General features: G+C 47.0%; 10 protein-coding genes across 10 annotated transcripts; 4 read left to right on the forward strand and 6 right to left on the reverse strand.

Moving 5' to 3' along the window:
* Positions 1–533: 533 nt before the first annotated feature.
* Positions 534–2,586, reverse strand: N7469_004248 (uncharacterized protein; the record flags this gene model as incomplete). Its single annotated transcript, XM_056643168.1, has 2 exons — positions 534–1,791; positions 1,847–2,586. 2 exons carry the CDS (start codon positions 2,584–2,586, stop codon positions 534–536), a joined length of 1,998 nt encoding a protein of 665 aa, XP_056502580.1.
* Positions 2,587–3,210: 624 nt separating this feature from the next.
* Positions 3,211–4,780, reverse strand: N7469_004249 (bifunctional AAA family ATPase chaperone/translocase BCS1; the record flags this gene model as incomplete). The annotated part of the gene is made up of 2 exons (XM_056643169.1): positions 3,211–4,554; positions 4,628–4,780. The coding sequence occupies 2 exons, from the start codon at positions 4,778–4,780 to the stop codon at positions 3,211–3,213; spliced, it is 1,497 nt and encodes a 498-aa protein (XP_056502581.1).
* Positions 4,781–5,372: 592 nt separating this feature from the next.
* Positions 5,373–6,766, forward strand: N7469_004250 (uncharacterized protein; the record flags this gene model as incomplete). The annotated part of the gene is made up of 4 exons (XM_056643170.1): positions 5,373–5,497; positions 5,565–5,609; positions 5,696–6,331; positions 6,388–6,766. 4 exons carry the CDS (start codon positions 5,373–5,375, stop codon positions 6,764–6,766), a joined length of 1,185 nt encoding a protein of 394 aa, XP_056502582.1.
* Positions 6,767–7,251: 485 nt separating this feature from the next.
* Positions 7,252–9,167, forward strand: N7469_004251 (chaperonin-containing T-complex subunit CCT3; the record flags this gene model as incomplete). Its single annotated transcript, XM_056643171.1, has 6 exons — positions 7,252–7,276; positions 7,327–7,393; positions 7,459–7,667; positions 7,727–8,317; positions 8,382–9,019; positions 9,081–9,167. The coding sequence occupies 6 exons, from the start codon at positions 7,252–7,254 to the stop codon at positions 9,165–9,167; spliced, it is 1,617 nt and encodes a 538-aa protein (XP_056502583.1).
* Positions 9,168–9,386: 219 nt separating this feature from the next.
* Positions 9,387–9,988, reverse strand: N7469_004252 (PRKRIP1 family protein; the record flags this gene model as incomplete). The annotated part of the gene is made up of 2 exons (XM_056643172.1): positions 9,387–9,934; positions 9,973–9,988. 2 exons carry the CDS (start codon positions 9,986–9,988, stop codon positions 9,387–9,389), a joined length of 564 nt encoding a protein of 187 aa, XP_056502584.1.
* A 1,313-nt stretch (positions 9,989–11,301) lies between these two features.
* Positions 11,302–12,629, forward strand: N7469_004253 (PARP-type zinc finger-containing protein; the record flags this gene model as incomplete). The annotated part of the gene is made up of 5 exons (XM_056643173.1): positions 11,302–11,317; positions 11,603–11,738; positions 11,791–11,971; positions 12,028–12,111; positions 12,168–12,629. The coding sequence occupies 5 exons, from the start codon at positions 11,302–11,304 to the stop codon at positions 12,627–12,629; spliced, it is 879 nt and encodes a 292-aa protein (XP_056502585.1).
* Positions 12,630–13,102: 473 nt separating this feature from the next.
* Positions 13,103–14,736, reverse strand: N7469_004254 (uncharacterized protein; the record flags this gene model as incomplete). Its single annotated transcript, XM_056643174.1, has 3 exons — positions 13,103–13,885; positions 13,940–14,360; positions 14,468–14,736. The coding sequence occupies 3 exons, from the start codon at positions 14,734–14,736 to the stop codon at positions 13,103–13,105; spliced, it is 1,473 nt and encodes a 490-aa protein (XP_056502586.1).
* A 1,253-nt stretch (positions 14,737–15,989) lies between these two features.
* On the reverse strand, positions 15,990–16,886 carry N7469_004255 (BTB/POZ domain-containing protein; the record flags this gene model as incomplete). The annotated part of the gene is made up of 3 exons (XM_056643175.1): positions 15,990–16,485; positions 16,538–16,693; positions 16,747–16,886. 3 exons carry the CDS (start codon positions 16,884–16,886, stop codon positions 15,990–15,992), a joined length of 792 nt encoding a protein of 263 aa, XP_056502587.1.
* Positions 16,887–17,078: 192 nt separating this feature from the next.
* N7469_004256 (uncharacterized protein) lies at positions 17,079–17,360 on the forward strand (the record flags this gene model as incomplete). Its single annotated transcript, XM_056643176.1, has 1 exon — positions 17,079–17,360. The coding sequence occupies one exon, from the start codon at positions 17,079–17,081 to the stop codon at positions 17,358–17,360; it is 282 nt and encodes a 93-aa protein (XP_056502588.1).
* Positions 17,361–17,717: 357 nt separating this feature from the next.
* On the reverse strand, positions 17,718–18,875 carry N7469_004257 (putative alkaline lipase; the record flags this gene model as incomplete). The annotated part of the gene is made up of 6 exons (XM_056643177.1): positions 17,718–17,876; positions 17,948–17,992; positions 18,062–18,432; positions 18,486–18,549; positions 18,597–18,724; positions 18,800–18,875. 6 exons carry the CDS (start codon positions 18,873–18,875, stop codon positions 17,718–17,720), a joined length of 843 nt encoding a protein of 280 aa, XP_056502589.1.
* Positions 18,876–20,188: the final 1,313 nt, after the last annotated feature.

Here is a 20,188-nt window from a genome sequence, read left to right on the forward strand (position 1 = left end):
GGCATCTACCGACGCAGCAACCTCCAAGCGACCATTAGAACATGTCATGTGGCAATTCAAAATGTAAATATGATACCAACTGAGTACGGAAAATTGTGCATAGAATCGAAATCCTTAAGCAGCTGCAATTCGAACTCCATTCGAGCATTGTCTACTTAAAGCTCGTTGACACGTATGATGACGACCGTGTACGCAACTCGATGTGGAAGCAGGAGTGTACTAATACCTATTAGTACTACCAATAGATCCCAATGATTAGGAAGCCATGATATCTAACCCGAAATATTTGTAGGTATGGGCCTTTCGATACCTATCGAAACAAGAGTAGGTTCTCTTGATACGGACCGGGAACCAACACTGAGAAAGGGCTACTTGCAAGGAGTAATACTACTAGGTAGTAGTAGCAGCAAAATGTATATATCAATTGGGTATACTGATCCAAAGAAATAAGCTCAACGCTCAAACAAAGCTATAAAATTGCCCATAAGACTAAACTCCCCAAATTAACTCCGCATTAATTATCCGAGACCGGCTCAGAACTTCTCGCTCGTCACACAGCGCGTTGCATGCACCAATACCCATGCCAGAACCTTTACAATAAGTGTCAGCCCCTTAATAAATAGCTCTAGCCCCCAAAAGAGTAGTTTCAGGACAGTCCGAGTAATACCCGGCAGTTTCTCGCCCTTGTGAGATGAATCGGGACCATATCGTCCATATTTTTCGAGATCGAATTCCTCAACGACGACCTTCTGGTCTTTTGTCTTGCTTTTCCTAGCTGTACGCTGGCTACTACCGGTTGATGGGTTTGAATCTGATCGCTCCCAGAATTTGAAGAAACTCTTTCGCTTTGCCGCGGCCTCAGCTTTTTTATTAGCATCCTCAATCTGAGAGGCCAAATGCAGACTCTCCGCATAGTCTTCACGCTCGGCCAAAGTCGTAATGAGCTTTCCACGATAAGGTGCTCCGACCATTGGCTCACTGTTTGTGTATGATTCGAAAGAATGGGTACTTCCGATTTCCATATCCGCGAGAATAGGATTGGTAGTTTGGTCAGAGACAGCGACGGCAAGCATTGCCGCGACTAATGAATCAATCGCATATAATGAGGGAATAGTTGCGATAACTGCAGCCGGAGAGATCGAAAGAGTTCTTGTTGCCAGGTCCAGAGCGGCCAGTGGCTCATCGGAATCGGTAACTGGCAAGGTAGATGTACGTGCGGTTGCAGCCTGCTCTGCAGCTTCCATGGCAGTCGAGGAGACTGGCCCAGTAACAATGATAGTTGGGGGTTGAGACATGACTGCATCACTTGAGGGTGCAGATACAGCTATGTGCAGCATACCTGAAGATCGAGTGCGTACAGGCGAGAGGGGGATCCCGGCAGCTCCAACCAAAGCTGGTGGTTGCCTTTTCGACAATGATGGGTGCCGGAGCTCATACAGGCGTAAATTACGATTCCAAGATAATCGACAAGACTCCTGTGCGGCAGCTCGTTTCAAGGCGCTTTTTTCTACTTCTGCTGCTTCCGAAGGTGTAAGGTGATGCTCTTTACTGACTTCGCCAGCCTGTTCGATGGCAAGCATGGCGGCTAATCTTGAGAAGAGAAGCGCCACGAGCCCATCGTTAGGGTATTCTCTTCGCCTGCGGTCTTCGATGTTTAAACCCATGATGGGGATTTCACTTCCTGGGTTTGAGGGGGGTCCACGAGATATTGCTATCTCGTTGTTCGAATAGGTCTGCAGCGTATAGAATGGATGTTTGGAATTGCCGAAGGCAAATGTCGCAGGGCCTGTTCTGTATTAGGAGTTAAAGATTGCTTCGAAGGCGATGATGATTAATGGGAAGTTACCTTGTGAAACGAAGGTTAATTGTACCAGGCGATTTTTGTGGCCGTTGACCATTTGCAGCCTCCCAAAGAATTTCCAATTCTGGTATGGACGAGTATCGAATCTCCTCTGGCTCCAAGGTACCGACTGGAAAATTCACTACACTCGCAGGAACAGTCTTTGGTCCTAGGAACTGATCGATATCTGAAGTTGTTGTGAGAGTTAGGTTTGGTCGGCGCTTGGGCGGAGGCTTAAGTGTATCGAGATGTATTGATGGCTCATCATTTTGCTGGTTGAGCTGTGTCTTTGGATCAAAACGCGGGAACATAGATCTCATTGGTAAAGGCGAAACAGATGATTGTGAGGAATTTGGAGAAGTGGTTGCATCCGTATTATTGCCATTGTTGCTACTGTTACTTGCACTGCTTCGTGAAGGTAATGCTCGATGACTTGAGCTTGCATCTTGATCCCTCCGGCTGCGGGGAGACGGCGGAGACTTTGTTCTTTGCAAAGACTGTGCCTCTGAAGGGTCTGAACGTGCTGCCTGAGTTTTTTTCAAGGTTGGTGGAGGGGGAAACTGTTGTGTGTCCTCAATGATTTGAAGCAACACCGACTCGGTATTCTGTGAGCCCTTGATATCGCCAAGGGGAATGGGGGATGGCGGTTCATTTTTCGGAACAGGCTTTTTAGCACCTTTTCGAAAAGGATTCTTCTGTCCTCTATTTTCAGGCGATGGAGGGGGAAATAATTGAAATTGACTCATTGTGATACTGGTATATGCAAGATAAAACTCGGGTGGTGAGTATCACAATGCACCGCCAAAATATTCCAAGAGGCGAGCATACATAGAACATAGAATGTGCAAAAAGTCGACCAGGGGGGGTGTTTCGAAAAACATATAGTCCATATCTGCCGCCAGAGCCTTTCGATCCTGCAGAAATGCAGCAATGTGCCGGAGCGCCTCCAAATGTGACAAACCCTAAAAATAGGGCGGCGCCTAGAGAATGGCGGATGTGATTGGGTTGCAGCAGTGGGATGAGTACGGCGAGTTTAGTGACCGGCGCGTCGAGCAACCTTGCTGATTGGCGTCGACTATGAATACGGAAAAAAGTAAGTTGCTGATTGCTAAACCTATTGTTTCCTGGTCATTTTGAAGGTTAATTGGCGGTCAAGCTGAGTGAGAATCTCACGATTGAGTTAGCGCCTTGAAGCAAGCGGCCCATACATAACCAGCCCTGGAGGTACATGACGTAGAATTCAACCCCAGGAAGGGAAGCACAGGGGATCTTCACTTTAATTGCAGACAATTTGTCTCGAGAAGTAAAAAGTATGAAAGTCTATTCAGTGATATATGTACAAGATATAGTAGAATTACAGTGCTTTCCGCTCAAGCGGAGGCTTCTTCATGCACTGAGTACATCAAGCCCTCGGCCATCGCAATTGCACCCTCCATGTCACCCTTATTATACAGGAAGAGACCTTGCAAAGCAGCCGCACTAGTAGTCCTAGAGCGATCTTCTTTGTGGCCGTGCTCATCCTCAATCAAGCCAAGCTTTTGTAGCCGATTGAGGAAGATTTGGCGGTGCGCCCCGTCGGTGTCAATCTCTTCGTAAAAGCGATCCCAGAGGCGGGCAACCTGATAGCGCGTGATCTCCCCTAAACGAACAGTCATATCAACACGACCGGGTCGAACCAAGGCTTCATCTAGTCTTTCGACGTGGTTAGTGGTGAGGAAGATGATGCGCTCCTCAGCACTAGCGACACCATCAAGTGTATTCAACAGACCGGAGAAAGTCACGTTTGCTCCACGATAGCCATCAGCATCAGACTGTGTACGCCTGTTAGAGAAGGCTGCGTCGACATCCTCTAGCAGAACGAGAGTCCGATTTGGAACAATAGTTAAAAGATGGTTGAGTCGGTCGTCCGTGAGTCCGCGCTCACTTAAATTCAGTATGGCGATGTCGTAATCTAGCTCTCCTGCAAGAGCCTGGATGAATGAACTTTTACCGGTACCCGGAGGACCGTAGAGCAAGTACCCGCGCCTGTAAGGAATACCGCGATCATGGTACCAAGACGCGCTACCGATGAAATCTTGTACGTCACCCACGATACGTTCTTTGACTCCCTCGGCGAGGACCACCGACTCCAATGGTCGCTTCCGTCGTGGGTGTCCAAATGGTCGCCATTCCGTTCCCCAACTGTTATAGATGGTCGTTTTTCCTTCGTGTGATTTCGCGGCATAATCATGGGCCTCGGTGAAGAGATCTTCAAATATATGGCGGTGAGAGTAGAGGGTGGTAAGGGTAATCGTTTCCCAGGGTTTCCCGGTCTGAATATCTCGAGACTTGGATTCCCGTACACGGTTGACAAAGATAAAGGCGTTTTTGTAGCGAAGGACATGTTTTCCGGGACCGGGAACGAGCGAGAAGTGTGTTTGAATTGCTCCATTGGAGCGCTCGACCTTAGAAGTCTGGATGGAAAGGTGTCGCATGCCGGGGGTCATTTTCTGGAGCATACGGTCGAGGAAACTGGTGTTTTGCGTGGCAGCACGGGTGGCGCCGAGTTGTGATTGTTGATATAGAGTCATCCAATGTAGAAACCATGGGTATGAGTCGTCCTTAATGCTGATTTCAACGTCTACCAGCATACGACGACGAAGCAAAGCTGCGCCATGACGGAGACCTTTCTGCGCGAAGCTCAAGCCAGCACCCAAGCCAGCCAAGCCAAAACCCTGGAAAAGAAGAACGAGATTAGAACCATCAAGACCAAATTTACCAGCCAAGTGAATCAAAATGAGATCATACCGCCGTAAAGAAAGGATTAGTCGTCAGTTGAGAAAAAAGACTGCCGTCGCTATTTTGCGCGGCTTGTTGCGCCTGTTGGATTGCTTGTGTCCTTTGTTGCAAGATCGGATCGCCCGAAGGCGGCGCAGCATGGGAGACTCCACTAGACTCCATGCTGGCCGAATTAAGATGAAGCAATTGAGAGTGCAAGCTACACCGGGCTCGTGCCTAAAGATTCGAGTCAAGAAACTCTCCAACGCGGACTGCTTGAGATTCCCGCGCCGATAAGAAAGATTGATAGTCGGAGTTACAACGGCCCGAGCTGGCGTGACGGGTTGGACTTGGCCGAAGCTACCATGGAATTAGAACTTGGGTTCGTGCAACAACCATGACTTTTGATTGATTCATTATAATTCTAAAGTGGTGATTACTACATCTCCTCCCCAGAAATGGCTGATGATCTGGTGATCGGCTGACAGGCTCCCCAATTCCGAGTCGATCTTGCGGGGGATCCGGCCTTCACATGGAGCCGACGCGGGTGAAGGGTCAACTCCGCCCCGGAGATATCGGGGCCAAACGGTTGGGCCTTTCGTGAAAAGTCCTCTGCATTCCTCCCAATCACGGCGGCCTGGCGCAGGGTTCGCGGTCGAGTTGATTGGGGTGTATTTAAAACGTCAGCTTCCCCTTCATGCGTGCTTTTTTGCAACGCCCCCGGGCTCTTCGGCTGCCCATTCACTCGTTTACTGTCCGATCATCTGTTCGCAACATGGGTTCAACCACTACTGGTGTGCTATACGCGTTGACGGTGGCCACTTCCCCAAACAGGCCAGCCCCGGAGGATGCGCTAAAGAAAAGCCATCATGCTGAAACAGGCTTCAGGAATCCTTGGGAGTGAGTGGTGGTGTTAATCTGCCTTTTTTCTGTCGCATGATCCTAACACGAAATTTTCCTCATCCAGTTCATGGAAGGATGTTGACTTTAGTAATGTCCGCGAAATGTTCATGTAAGCCAACTACAACTGCCTCTAAGGCAATAAAACAATTGAATGTCATGATCTAATTCGTTTTTCCTTTTTCTTTTCCCGCATAGGCGTCGCTTGACTGGTAAAGCAAACGTTCCCGATACTACTGGCCCAACGGTCACGGTTCGCAAACCCGATTTCCTTCCGACTCGTGATACCCAAAAACTCCGCGCGACATGGTTGGGACATGCTTGCTATTATGTGGAGTTTCCTGGTGGTCTCCGTGTTCTTTTCGACCCCGTATTGGAAAAGCACTGTGGTCCTTACGGTTGGTTGGGACCGAAGAGATTCACGGACGCTCCATGTGAGATCAAAGATATCCCCCTGATTGATGCGGTGGTAATCTCACATAACCACTATGATCATCTCTCCCACCCTGGTGTGACTGAAATCGCCAAATTGCATCCAAACTGCCACTTCTTCGTTCCACTAGGAAATAAGTCCTGGTTTCATAGCTGCGGGATCCGGAATGTAACGGAATTGGATTGGTGGGATGAGCGTGATATCACCTTGTCGCCGTCGAATACAGAAGAATCCCAGATTGAAGTTGGAGGAAAGGCGGCAGCTCGACCAGCGGACATTAGAGCTAGACTTGGCTTTTTGCCTTGCCAGCACGTTACTGCTCGCACTCCTTTTGACCGCTATAAAACGTTGTGGGGCTCTTGGTCCGTCGAATCTGGAGGAAGCAAAGTGTATTTCACAGGGTCAGTCATTTGCGATGTTGTTGAGCAAAATAAGCGTCAACTAACTGTTTGAATAGTGACACTGGCTATAAGGCTGTCCCCGAGCTCCCCGAGGGCGAAGATGATCATGACCCGAAATACGATTATGCCATTTGTCCTGCCTTTAAACAAGTTGGCGAGTTCCGAGGTCCCTTTGACCTAGGTTTAATTCCCATCGGAGCCTATGCGCCTCGGCATATTTGGAGTCCAGCGCATGCTGATCCACACGACGCCGTAAATATCTTCCAAGATACTAAGTGCAAGAATGCTCTTGGAATGCACTGGGGCACTTGGGTTCTGACCGAGGAAGACGTTCTTGAGCCCCCCGAAAAGCTCAAGACGGCCCTGAAGACACTAGGCTTGCCCGAGAAGGGTGTCTTTGATGTATGTGAAATTGGCGAAAGCCGAGAATACTGATCAAAAGGCAACCCTTTGTCTCGAAAATCTCACAATACCTCATGATGCCAATCCACTTATTCTGGAGTATGGCTTCATACTTTACATAGCGGCTTGGTTTATAACAAGGATGATGTAGATTACATTTGGGAGTTGAAGAATTGTACGATAGAATGAATTCAATTTGAATCCACCAGCATTTCAAGCATTGAACTTGCTCGTTCATATCTTAGATAGTTATTGGTTGTTTGTCTGTATAGTTCATCTTACCTTCTAGAATAATCTTCCACCGCCTTCGGTTTGACTAGTTTGTTGTTACCCTTTTGAGGTTAGTGCGGTGAGTCCCAGGAAGCTCCCACTTTGGAAATTTGGCGGGCATCGACGTGGATCCGAGTTGGCTTCTCCTGACTGTTCATCAGGAACTCTTCTGTTCCTTTTTTTTTGCGTCTATCGAACTAGAGCCCGCTTCGTTCTTACCTTTGAATTTACGTTAGAACACCGTCAATATGCAGGCTCCGGTGGTGGTGATGAGTTTGTGCCCCTCTTCGATATCGCCGATGATATTGCTAACCCCTCGACAGACACCAATGCTGGTGACAGACAGGTTGGCCGTCGTGCACAACTGTCGAACATTACTGCTGCAAAGACGTACGATCCTCTTCCTGTCCGAGATTTCCCCCCTCGAATGATACTAAAATTGAACAACCCCTTAGTGTGGCCGATATTATCCGGTCATGTCTCGGTCCCAAGGCCATGCTGAAGATGCTGCTCGACCCAATGGGCGGTATTGTGCTCACCAACGATGGACACGCTATTCTGCGAGAGATTGAGGTGTCGCACCCCGCTGCAAAGAGTATGATTGAGCTCAGCCGCACTCAGGACGAGGAAGTCGGTGACGGAACCACAACGGTCATTATTTTGGGTATGGGATTCTTGTTCTGTCTCAAAAGTTTAAGATGCAAATTGCTGATGGTTTTGCAGCCGGAGAAATGCTTGCCCAGGCCCTCCCTCAGCTCGAGCGCAACATCCACCCCGTCGTCATCATCTCCGCCTTCAAGCGCGCTCTCGCCGATGCTCTCACCATCATTGAGGAAGTTTCCATCCCCGTCGACATTAACGATGACAAGGCCATGTATAGCCTGATCCAGTCCTCAATCGGAACAAAATTCGTCTCTCGCTGGTCTGACTTGATGTGTGGTCTGGCTTTGAACGCCGTGCGTACAGTTTCTTTTGACGTGGGTGGTGGAAAGCAAGAGGTGGATATCAAGCGTTATGCTCGTATTGAGAAGATTCCCGGTGGTCAGATTGAAGACTCGGAGGTTATCGATGGTGTTATGGTCAACAAGGATATCACCCACCCCAAGATGCGGAGGCGGATTGAGAATCCCCGTGTTCTTCTGCTTGACTGCCCTCTCGAGTACAAGAAGGGCGAGTCTCAAACCAATATTGAGGTCTCCAAGGAAGATGACTGGAACCGCATTCTGCAGATTGAGGAGGAGCAGGTGAAGCACATGTGTGATGCTATTGTGGCATTCAAGCCCGACCTCGTCATTACTGAGAAGGGTGTTTCCGGTAAGTACTCCTACGATGTGCAAATTTTGTGATTCTCTTTTTAACTAGTGGTATTTGCCGTTAGATCTCGCACAGCACTTCCTGGTGAAGAACAACATCACTGCCCTCCGTCGTGTGCGTAAGACGGACAACAACCGTATTGCCCGTGCCACCGGTGCCACCATTGTCAACCGTGTCGACGACATCCAAGAATCCGACATCGGCACCCGTTGCGGTCTGTTCGAGATTGAGAAGATCGGTGATGAGTACTTCACATTCATGCGCAAGTGCTCCTCCCCGAAGGCCTGCACAATCCTGCTGCGCGGTCCCTCCAAGGATATTCTCAACGAGATTGAGCGCAATTTGCAAGATGCCATGTCCGTTGCTCGCAATGTGATCTTCCACCCCCGCTTGGCTCCTGGTGGTGGTGCCGTCGAGATGGCCGTCTCTGTGAAACTTGGACAAATTGCTCGTTCCATTGAGGGTGTGCAGCAATGGCCCTACAAGGCCGTCGCGGATGCTATGGAAGTCATTCCTCGCACATTGGCACAGAACGCCGGTGCTAGCCCTATTCGTGTGCTGACCAAGCTGCGTGCCAAGCACGTCGAGGGCCACACCAGCTGGGGTCTGGATGGCGACTCTGGCAACCTGGTTGACATGAAGGAGTACGGCGTGTGGGAGCCAGAAGCTGTCAAGCTTCAGAGCATCAAGACAGCAGTTGAGGTAAGCTTCACTGAATCCCATCCCCCTATTTGGTTTTTCTTTTTACTAACAAAGAACATAGTCCGCATGCTTGCTTCTCCGTGTTGACGACATCTGCAGTGGTAAGTCTGCTCAGCAGGCTGGCGGTGGTGGTGGTGGCGACGAGTAATAGACGAGTATGACCAAGAAGCAAAAAAAAAAGACCATGATTCATGGACCTACGGTCCGTACATAATGTTACACGACTACCTCTGGGGTATTCTGTATAAATATCCTAGACCAAAACGAACTGTCATATGGGTATCTTTGTATAATTATCGTACATGGTGATCTGGCGCCCATCTACCAATAGCCACTCCAATCGAGGATAGTAGTATCAGAAGATAATTCAATCATCCTCGTGAATAATAACTCCAGGAACCTCCTCGTACTGTTGCTGCCCATCAGCAGCAACATCCTGCTCATTCGGCAGACCAGGAGCTCGAGGACCCTTCATACCAACATTTTTATCAACAGCCACAGCTGTACCCGGAGCTTTAGGCTCGTCAACACCCTTCTTCCCCCTAGCAGCCTTCTTCTTCTCCCTCCTCCGTCGATTCTTCTCAGTCTTCTCATCATCCTTCCGTTTCGTCTCCGCCCGTTCTTTCTCCCACTCCTCATCTCCTTTCTCTTTATCCACCTCCGACTGCATCATGCGCAATCGCTCATACTCGCGTCGTCGACTAGCCTTGTAGACGTGAAATTCGCCCGATCCCGCACCGGCCGAAGATCCCTGGACGTTGGCGACGATCTCCGGTGGAGGCGCGAGGGAGGAAGCGCTTCGCTTGTTTCCTGTCCCGGGCAAAGCAATTTCTTTTGACGGGTCTTTGAAGAGAGTGCTGATTTGGCTGGCGTGTTCGGAGTGGGGGGGGTTACGGCGCGGCGCTTGGTCGGGCGCTGGCTGCGCGGGTCGGCGCTCGTTGGGACGGAATCACGGCCTGGTTCGGACATTGTTGCTAGGGAACTGTTCTCAACAAGGAGATGTGCGTAATGTTTTGTCCCGGTCGAAGGTCTTTTTTGTGGAGGCAGGCTTCTGTCTCTTTTTTTTTCCGTTGGCGCAATGTAGACTCGAGTTTGCGGTTCTTCAATCCGCGTGTGTTCACCCCAGAGGACCTTTGGTTCGCAGTAGCAAAGTTTCAGGTAGCAAACTTGGAAGTATTTTTCCTTGAGAGTGGGGATGTAGCTATTTCGAGGATCAGATTAAATCCACGAGGGGGAGTATGGAGTATAGAAAGGTGAGGTGAGACGCAGCCCGGCGAATCGCCGATCCAAAGTCTGGAAATGCGCTAACTGTTTTCGGACACATATTCTTGGTCACCTTCCAGAAGTTCTATTGGGAAAGGCTTCAAGTTCGAAAACTTTCTCATTGATATAAGCTTTTTATTGAAATTCGCCCTCCTCTCAATTCAAGGCTTAGGGACAACAGCAAGAGCGCAATTCCAATTTGAAGTAGTAAGCTTCAGTGAATGTTAAACATTTCCATGTTATATTGTCAAGTACACGGAGGATTTAACTAGTGATGCTCATGTACTATGTATGAGATCCTCAACGTTTTTCTTGCACCTCCTCAAAACTCCAAGGCTATCATAATCAATCATAAAGCCATGGATAGATAATTTACTTCAATTCACTATCCGGTTAGTCTTCCTAAGGGAACCTTGGATCATTGGTATAAGGACCGTTCATCCACAATCCTTTTGTAGTTGGCTATCACCCACATTAAATAATGATGGACGTAAAGTTAATTCTTCAGAAAGGTAGACCAATGTTTATTCTTCTATTCAATGATATTCATTCATCAATCACTAGAAGCCATACTTATTGAATATAGACGGAATAAGCCTCAACATACAAGATGTCTCTGTTCGGCATCGCGGCCCCATTCAGGAGGAAACTCCCGCTAAGCTAGCATAATACTAGGAGAGAACTTTCACTGCGATATAAAAAGAGAAATCTTATACAATCTGTTGTCCTTGATCTTACCTATTAATATCATCTAGACTCTACTTCTATTCTACTTCTGATTATCTAATAAATCCTTTCTTTGTCCAAAGCCCATTTAAACGGAAGGAGCGACTGGTCGCAGTTTCGCGTCGCGTGCCTTCCCTCAGTAACGTCACTTTGTTCCCACGGAACTTTTTCACTTCGCAACGTGAAATCCACTTCTCTTTCTTCTTCTCCCCCGGTTCCAACTAGGATATTTCTGCTAGAAGCTCCCAAAACCCTCATCTTCCAATATATTTTCTATCGCAAGTTCCCTAAAGATGCCGTATCGTTTTGGTAAGCCCAGATCCCCCCTTCTTTGCTGCCCATTGTCCAACAATGGCCTGAAGGCCGAAATCCATCCACCTGAATATTTCTTATCGTGAACCCGGTAGAGTATATCTACAAATCTTTTCTATATTGCTCTCTCAAGAAATGTTCCTCTATGCACACCTCGAACTTGGAATTTACATGAGTAAATTTTGCGCTGGGGGGCCATGGACATGGGCGAGCTTCGCATCACTTGATATCCTTTTCTACAATCCACCACCTATGATATCTTAATACTAACACAATTCCCAGAGCTTGCATCGACTGGCCGCGCCGGTTGCCAGAACAAAGATTGCAAGGACAACAAAATCAAGATTGATAAGGGTACCCTTCGTACAGGCACTTGGATCGATAACGAAAGATTTCAGTCCTGGTCCTGGCGCCACTGGTAAGTCACCATTTTACTCATGTGGCTGTTATATCTGCCTGACATCCTCTAGGGGCTGTACGACACCTCTCGTGCTCCAAAATATCAAAGAATCCATCGGAGGCGAGGGCGAGGATGAGGACAGCCTCGACTTCGATGCCTTAGATGGTTTCGATGAGGTTCCTTTGGAGATGCAGGAGAAGATAAAGACCGCCCTTGTGAAGGGACATGTTGAAGACGAAGAATGGAATGGAGTAAGTACTGGGTAGTCTCTGAACTTATCATCATGAAATACTGATCATTCCGATAGGATGTTGAATTCAATCGTCCCGGCATGAGAGGCATGCATGCCCGCAAACCTCGGGCTAAGAAAGAATCAAAGGACGCATCCCCGGTAATTCCTGTCTGCTCCGGGGTTGAGTAACATTGGATGACTAAATTTTCCTTTAGAAGAAGACCAAATCGGCGGCCACTGAAAATGGCAAGACTGCCGAAGCCGAATCCGAAGCCGAAGCTCAGAGCCCAGCCAAGACAAAGGGCAAAGCCAAAGGCAAAAAGGGGACCGAAAATACGAAAGAGGCCTCTAACGGTGAAAAGAAGCCCACTGGAAAACGCAAGAAGGCCGATCCTGCCCCAGAAGCCGCGGCTATTGATGGCGATGAGAACGATGATGAAAAGCAGCCCGCACCCAAGCGCACGAGGGCTACACGTACCAAAAAAGAAGTTACCAAGGAAGAAAATGACGAGGCCCCTCAGATTGAGAAGCGTGGTCGTCCCTCTAAAAATACTACCAAGCCCAAGACAGATCGTGCCAAAAAGTCTGCCCAGGAAACAGACACCGAGGCGAAAGCTGTCAATATGGGTAAGCCAAAGCGTGGTCGCTCCAAGCAAACCAAGAATCAAGATGCATAAGAGTGATGTCTTGGAGAGCCATCTGTCCAACCTACCTATTTGGCTTTCTGGTTAGCTACTCTGTTACATACCAAATAGTTCATTCAATTCTAGTCCCCTTACTTGCGGCGCATTTTATTACTTAACTACCTATTATCGTGTTTCTATGGATCGAGATTCGCATTACCTGAAATGATAAATACAGCTCTATGCTACTGGGATTCATGAATTGTTACTTGTAGTCTGGAATCCTAGTAAGCAGTACTAGGACCATGAAGGTCACGATATTCAAAATCGAAATCGAAGCACAATAGAAACTCATAAATCATCATTAGAACGGCATTTCAAGATAAAAGCAACAATTGCAACCAGTCTTAGCCTTCAACTCTCCTCCATGACCGAAGAAATTGAATATGAAACCGAAAACAGAGCATTTGAATAAGATGAAAAACATTCACAAACGAATTTAGCCTCATGATACCACTCTTTCCAGTCTAAATCTCCTCAACTCCGCGGCTTTGAAGGAGCACCCTAAGATCAACATACTTCTCTTGATCGTTCTTGATAAGTTCCTTGCGCTTCTCAGAGGCCGCAGAGTAGAGAAATGGGTAAGATTTCATGATCTCCCAGAATCTCTTCCCACACGCATATTGGAATAGATCCAGAGTCTCCGCAATGAAATTCACGATCCATTTCTGAAACGGGTCTTTGAGCGGTGTAGTGAAGTGTTCGGGATTGATAATTCGAATGGTTTCTACCAGAGGATGGAGTTGATGTAGTCCCGGGTATGAATTCCAAGCAATTTGTAGTTTCAGGACAATCAAGTCCATCAATTCAGTCATGTCGAAATTCTGCGCTTCTTTATAAAGTGAACCAAGAGACATGATCTGCTTGCTCAGATCGTCGCTATCATTGATGCCTTCTAATTGTCGCCACTGGCCGATATTGGAAAGGTCTCCGATCAGACGCGTTTGCTTCTCATCCATTGAATTTGTCATTTGGTTGGCCATCATTGGAAATGTCGAATCGCTCACGTGGATGACTCGGGGGTTGAATTCGTTCGTCTTCAGGTATGAACAGATCTTCTCTGCTTCGGGTCTATACTGGATATCAATGGCGCTCCGGAGAACATATAGGTTCTCTGGATGGAGTATGTTTTTCAGAAGAAGATTTGAAAGTATTTGCCTCAAGTTCATGCCGAAAATCAGATCTCTCTGGTTCGCGTCACCAACTTGGTTCTCCTGCTTGATAGGCGCCAGTCCATGGATAGGTAAGTACTTGAACAATTAGCAAAAGTATATCAAGGTGACCTTCTAGATGAAGTTACTCACCGAGACTCCGATCATATCATTTCCCGGTGATAGAGACGGAGTGCCAAGACCGAACTGGGTGAAGCTCTTCGTTCGCCCCTTTCCCTTTGGGCACTCGAGGCTTGTTAAATCTGGACCACCAGGCCTATACTCCTCGCCGCTTGTATCAGTTAAAGGAGACTCCTGGTCTGAATCAGCCGTGGATGAATTGAAGATATTCGCATAGCCAGTTGACTCGATTAGCTCCATTTCTTTGCCGCGTTTTCCTTTCACAAGCGTCTCCTTTCGGGCCATCTGCACCCAGAAATCAACACCTGGAGTTAATCTGGCTATGTTGAGAAGCCTTCGGAAAAGATTGGCATTTTTCTCGCCGTAAACTTCGACGTAAGTTTTCGGAATCCGTCTTGGCAACTCGTACAGTTCCTCTACACTGGAGTATCTACTGTTGAAGTTGTCAGCATTTGTATTGAACATGTTTCATGACCATGTATCGGTGATTAGAAAGAGATGTAGATACATGGGTATGTGACCTCGAAGTGAAGAACTTACAAGGTGTTTCTGGCGGGGAGGAAACATGGGTACGATCTTTCATCAGTGGGAATATTCCAAACACTGTCGAGAGGTTTTGCGCCTTTGGGTCGTCGATGCAATCCAAATCTCTCCAGACCACTGTCTGGGAGTAATATTGCAATCCAGATATCCGTCTTATAATTTCGCCCGGCACTCTTGAATCGAACGATATAAGTCTGGCCGGGATGAAGTTCCACGATGCGGCTGACGCGGGTGAGGCTGCGGGTTAAGGAAAATCTCCGACTCATTGTGAACATTATATGGTTCTGTATGAATAGCTCACTATATTTAGACTTTGAACCTGTGAATAATTGTTAGGAAAGGATCTGGCAGATTAGGAGATAGGGTAGGTGGTTTGTGGGGTACTTGTGTTTGATTGCGTGTGAGCAGTGGCACATGAGTGTGATGTGAGGTTTGAAAGAAGCTACGGAGAGTGATACAAAGATAGGTGACGTGAATGTGAATCCTGCGGATGAGTGAGAGGAAAATAGTGATCAGGAGTAAGGCATTGGAGAAGAAAAAGCTGGCATAGAACTATGCCAGTTGAACCGCGACTAGGACTTACTGGTGAAATGACAGAGACGAAGATGCAGAAGAGGAAAGATTTAGAGGAAGGAAAAGTTGGAGGAAGGAAAACGTAGAAGGATATCAAGGAAATGAGATTGGAATAAGAAAACTAAAAGATCCAGAAGGCTATCATGGGAATTTATAACAGTCGATAGACATCCAGTAAGCTAGGAGATGTTGTGAATCACGAAGTGGAAGAAGTTGAAGAGGTGGAAGAGGAAAAGTTTGCGGAGACCAAAAGCTATAATAACTGATGAAGGATTGACTACGACTACTCGAGAAGCAATCTTGCTCGACGGTTTGATATGGAACACCCTTTAAGTATTGACTATTCTACGAGAAGTAAAGTGAGGTGGCCGGATTTCTCATTCTGATTTCTTGATAGCTAGAAGGGCTATCGCCTTTAAATGCAGGTATTGCCTGTAAAGAGCGGAGACGACTTGTCAACAGATAAAACAGAACACAAAATTCAGTGCAGAAATAGCTGGAGAGATTGCCGGTGGCTATAAGGTCAAGGAGTGAAGACATCAATGCAGATCAATGACAGACCACTGGAACGCCAAGTACAATTAAAAATGGCTAGGGTGGTTTCTTCAAACCAAGGAAAAAAAAACTTGATGACCACCATCGATAGAAAAATAGAGGTGAGTGCTGCCAAATCAAAAAGGTGACTGTCAAGTATAACAGTCACAAATCCATTCTGGTTCAAGTGAGCAAGCCTCCTGAATTGAGTCTCGATTTCAATTTCAATTTGTGTTGCATAAACCACGAAGCTGAAGGTCATGAAGGCAAATAGACAACTGATCAGAATAATCTCGGAGTCCGCCTGAGGCTGTTATAAAGTAAGTGCTCGAGTCGAAATGTTGCAGAACAAAATTATCAGGAAAGACACCGTTGTAATGTCAGACAATGCAAAAGGAAATTTAGAGGATTCCTACCGGATCTCCGCAAGGTCATCCATATGATTACACATGGCCACAAACAGGTCAAAAAATAACTTGCCACCGTTCTCCATCTCCATCTGCATAGTTCCGCTTCTCTTGAAAGTCTTACGACTTCGAATGATGAGAGCCAGATAATGAGCGCGTAGCCGAGAATCAGAATCGGGAGTATTGTCGTAAGCATACCGAGCAGATCGTAAGATCACATCGGCTGCGATACCAATTTGAAGCCCTTGCTTGCGAATAGCAATACGCTTCAATTCCTCCAAGCCATATTTCTCGGCGGAACAATACACAACCGTATCCCGAAGAACAACATCTCCCACACCGGGGTGGAAAATTGTCGCTTCACTCGACCCGCGGCCACCGTTGTTATTGATTTGGGAATTCTCGAGATACCAAGAGTCTCGACGCTTACCATGAAGTAGGCGTGGATAGTAGTCGCCCTTGTATAAAAACTCGAGAATACACGACAGGATTTCGGGCTCTCTATTGATTTTATTAGTTCGTTCCTTAACCACAGTGGGGAAATAGTACTAACTCCTCGGGTAGCACTAGCTGTTTTGTGCCTTCTTCCAGGGACTCTTCCTTCAAAACGGCACGGAAATATGGGGAAAGAGACAATACATCCTCATGTGCAGCGAAAAGGCGCTGATCCTGACCCACGACCATCTTTACAATGGGGCTGGTCAGAGCGCTATACCCATCTTGTTAGTGACTCTGGTCTCCAAGTTCGGATGAAGACTTTACCACCTTCCCGCCGATGGGGTTTCTGTTGTAGTGTCCACTTTCTGCTGCATCTTCTCCTTGGCCTGCTCATCGTACTTCTTCTTCTCAGCCTTGACGGTTTTCCCCGCCCGGCTTTTCGAAGAGAAAGACCGCTTGAACATTAGGGTGCCGTTTCGAATATCTGATCTGGAATTTCTGCGGAGCGATGAGAAGACCCTTTGAGCGATAAGAAGGAATGATATGAGTTGGTCAAATGAGGGAAATGGGCGACGCTGCTAATCACAAAAGCATGTGAAACGGAGCCTGGAAAGCCGTGATCCGACTCTGAATTTCCCGTGTCATCAAGATACAGGATGAGACAGACTTCGGATGGGGCTTTTGCATTCGCGAGCTCGAAACTCACGGCGCGTGTTGTCGACTCTGGCAAGCGTGAAGAGAAAGAAGAGGGACGAGGAGGGAAACCAGTGATATTTAAGACACGCGGTCAGGTGATATCAACTGCAGGTGCCGCAATCACCGGGGCGCAGGCAATGCGCTGCCCAGGTGCATCTTTGCAAGCTCGCTGGCTGCTTTGCCTACGAGTGTTCGGAGTGTGGCGTCAGAAGGAACTTGGGGATTGGCTGATTGCTGCGTGATCGGCGTTGTGAAATGCACGGCGGTTCTGCCTAGTGGAGATTGATTAATATACTGAATAAATATAAGAAGTGAGTGAATTGATTTAAAGCATCTTCTTTAAATCATTTGGAAATGACCATTTGAAATACTACAGAACAAGTCATATTGCTAACTAGTAGAATGTCGGCCATGTTGAATGTTCCAACATATATATACTCGTAATATCTGACAAGCTGCGAAGAACTACTAGTTCTTAGTAAGACAACTATACTTCCTTGCCCGCAAGGAAGCATAGTTGAACACTTGGAAAATCTGAGCGAATTGGAGCCGTCTCGAGATTGAAATGACTCCAAAACTTTTGGTCTTAAAAAATTTCCTTAAGACAGAAGACCGCACCCAGCAGCACCCAAAGTTACACCGAAGCTTTGAAAGTGACCAGCAGTCACTCCAATCAAACCATTTCCAGCAGAGCATGATCGATCACGCTGACCTTCGCACTTCTTGCAAGTAATAGCAAGTCCTGAGCTGTAGTACTCCTGTATGCGTACATTAAAGATTAGCAGTCTGCCGCCTTGCAAATTCAGGAAATGAGACAACTTGAACTCACGGTTCCGTAGTGCTGAAAGTTGTATGGAATGGTGATATACATATTCTACCAATGAGATCTAAGGTCAGTATTTGATCTCGATCAAATGGAGTCTTTGAGCACCGAAAGACTTACAGGAACACCGTCACCAGCATTATTACCACGGTTCATAGTCCCCTTAAGAGAGCCGGCAAAGTTCGCCCACGCCTCGTTGCCAATAGGGAAAGCTGCCAGGGCATTGCTTGTAATTTCTTTATCGGGGAAATTCTGGGCAAGAGCAACATAAGAAATGTAGGTGAGTGCACCACCGAGAGAGTGCCCAGTTGACTCCAAGGTGTAATCGGGATACTTGGCGATCAGTGATTTAACCTCGGAGATCACATCGTCATGTACAGCAGACCATGGACGGTTAATTCCCTTCATTATCTTTACGCCAGAGGGGAAGTCCACTCCAGAGAATGATGGAGTAACTAGCGTGGTGTCGATATCATTAAGAATATCCGTGACTATGTTATTGTTAGCAGGCGGTTTTCAAGACCTAGAAAAGGAGAGAAAATACCAGTAGTTGAGCCTCTCATCACGACCGAGATCTTCTTATTGTCTTTAGAGTATCCCACGTATCCCTTATACGGTTAATAAGGCTTCATCGCTGTTTTAACGACCTACTCACCTGGGTGTCGGTTAAGACATCGCGAATTTGCTTGGTGATCGTGACGTCGAAAGCCTTACCAAGGCACCCGGAATAGGCCGCGGAAGAGAGCTTTGCTGCGCGAGAAAGTGGGCCAAATGCACTTGTATCTATTGAGAATTAATATTTAGTAGCTATAGTTACGAGAAGGTAACTATATCAGAGAGTGTGAAAGTTCAACACACCAGTTGTAGCCCGTGATTGCAATGAAGGAGCTGCAATAGCTTGAGAGACAAGAGCAAGTAGACCAAGAAACTTCATCTTGACAGGAAAGAAGATGCACTAGATAGAAATTTTGGCAGTGTCGAATCTTGAGCGAGTCGATGGAGTTTTCTGCTGTTTTTCACCAAAGATTGCTGGCGAAGATGTCTCTTAAATACTTTTGTCGCCATTAAAATAATACTGATATTGGCCTCGGCAAGACTGGGTTCAAGGATAATGAGAATTTATTGAGTTATTTCTAGGCATTTCTGTAGATGGTCTCCGCGATGAAAAGGGAACTGTATCAAACTAAAACAGGTCGATGCAAGTGGATACGGAGTGTCCCCGCCTGGGGCAAATCGGGATCTGTAGGGTTGATAGTACTATGCAACATACCTGAGAAAATTAAGAGAGTACAACATTAGACAAAACATCCGAGGCTTGAGCAAGTTATTCCGGGATTTGCAGTGTCGTATTATGTTTAGATGCATGCAATATTTAGCTCAATTTTTTACCCCGCGTTTGAATCTTGACATGTAATATCGTCCACGGACGAAGTACTATTGGGCATAGCCAGCCAAGACCGTATTGAATTAGTGTGTGGAAGGTCATACGGACCAAGACATTTTCTATAATCTGTGCTTTGCATGTTTCGAATATCAAGAAGTCCAGAATGGGTCTAAGCATCTCCGACGGCCCCAAGAACTGGCGCTGTGGGGAAAGCTAGCGTCGATGGAACTAGGTTCAGGATCGAGTCAGGCATGCTCAGTGTATCCGTGATTTACAAAGGAACAAACGTATTGTACCACGGCATTCAAGATCGTTAACGGAAACCCCAAGTCGTTTCTGAGGACTCCATTTGGACAAATTATCGGTTATCCAGATCAGGCATTTAGAAGGTCATCCGAAGCTTGCCCGTTACTACTTTAACGCTCGAAGTCAAATAAATGTACGGTATAGATTCGGGAACTATGTGAAACCTTAAGCAGGGCGTTAATGTCACATCACACGTATGCGAGGACTTGAAAGAGAAAGTTTCAGGGATCTCTGACATAGCCCATTATATTATCGAGCTTTGAAGTCAAGCCGAAATGAGGACTTTTCTTACAACAAATCTGTACAATCCGAGACAACTTGAGGGTCACCCAATGTGGAGCCAGCACGAGGACAACTTGAATAAAACCTAGCCCTGGAATCCAATGTGATGTAAGGGTCTACAGGGCCAGATTTGTAGGTGTCTTTAATTACTACTGTTTTTATAAACCTGGAATGGCCCCAAAGGCCAAGATGCCGAGCCGGCACTTGAGGGTTCGGCATTTATGAACCGAGGCTCTGACTTTGACTACACACCCAATCGATCAAAGAGGAAAATA

Source organism: Penicillium citrinum, assembly GCF_028827155.1.
Source record: "Penicillium citrinum strain IBT 23319 chromosome Unknown utg000003l:1.0-4596430.0:1.0-4598250.0, whole genome shotgun sequence".
NCBI classification, from domain to species: domain Eukaryota; kingdom Fungi; phylum Ascomycota; class Eurotiomycetes; order Eurotiales; family Aspergillaceae; genus Penicillium; species Penicillium citrinum.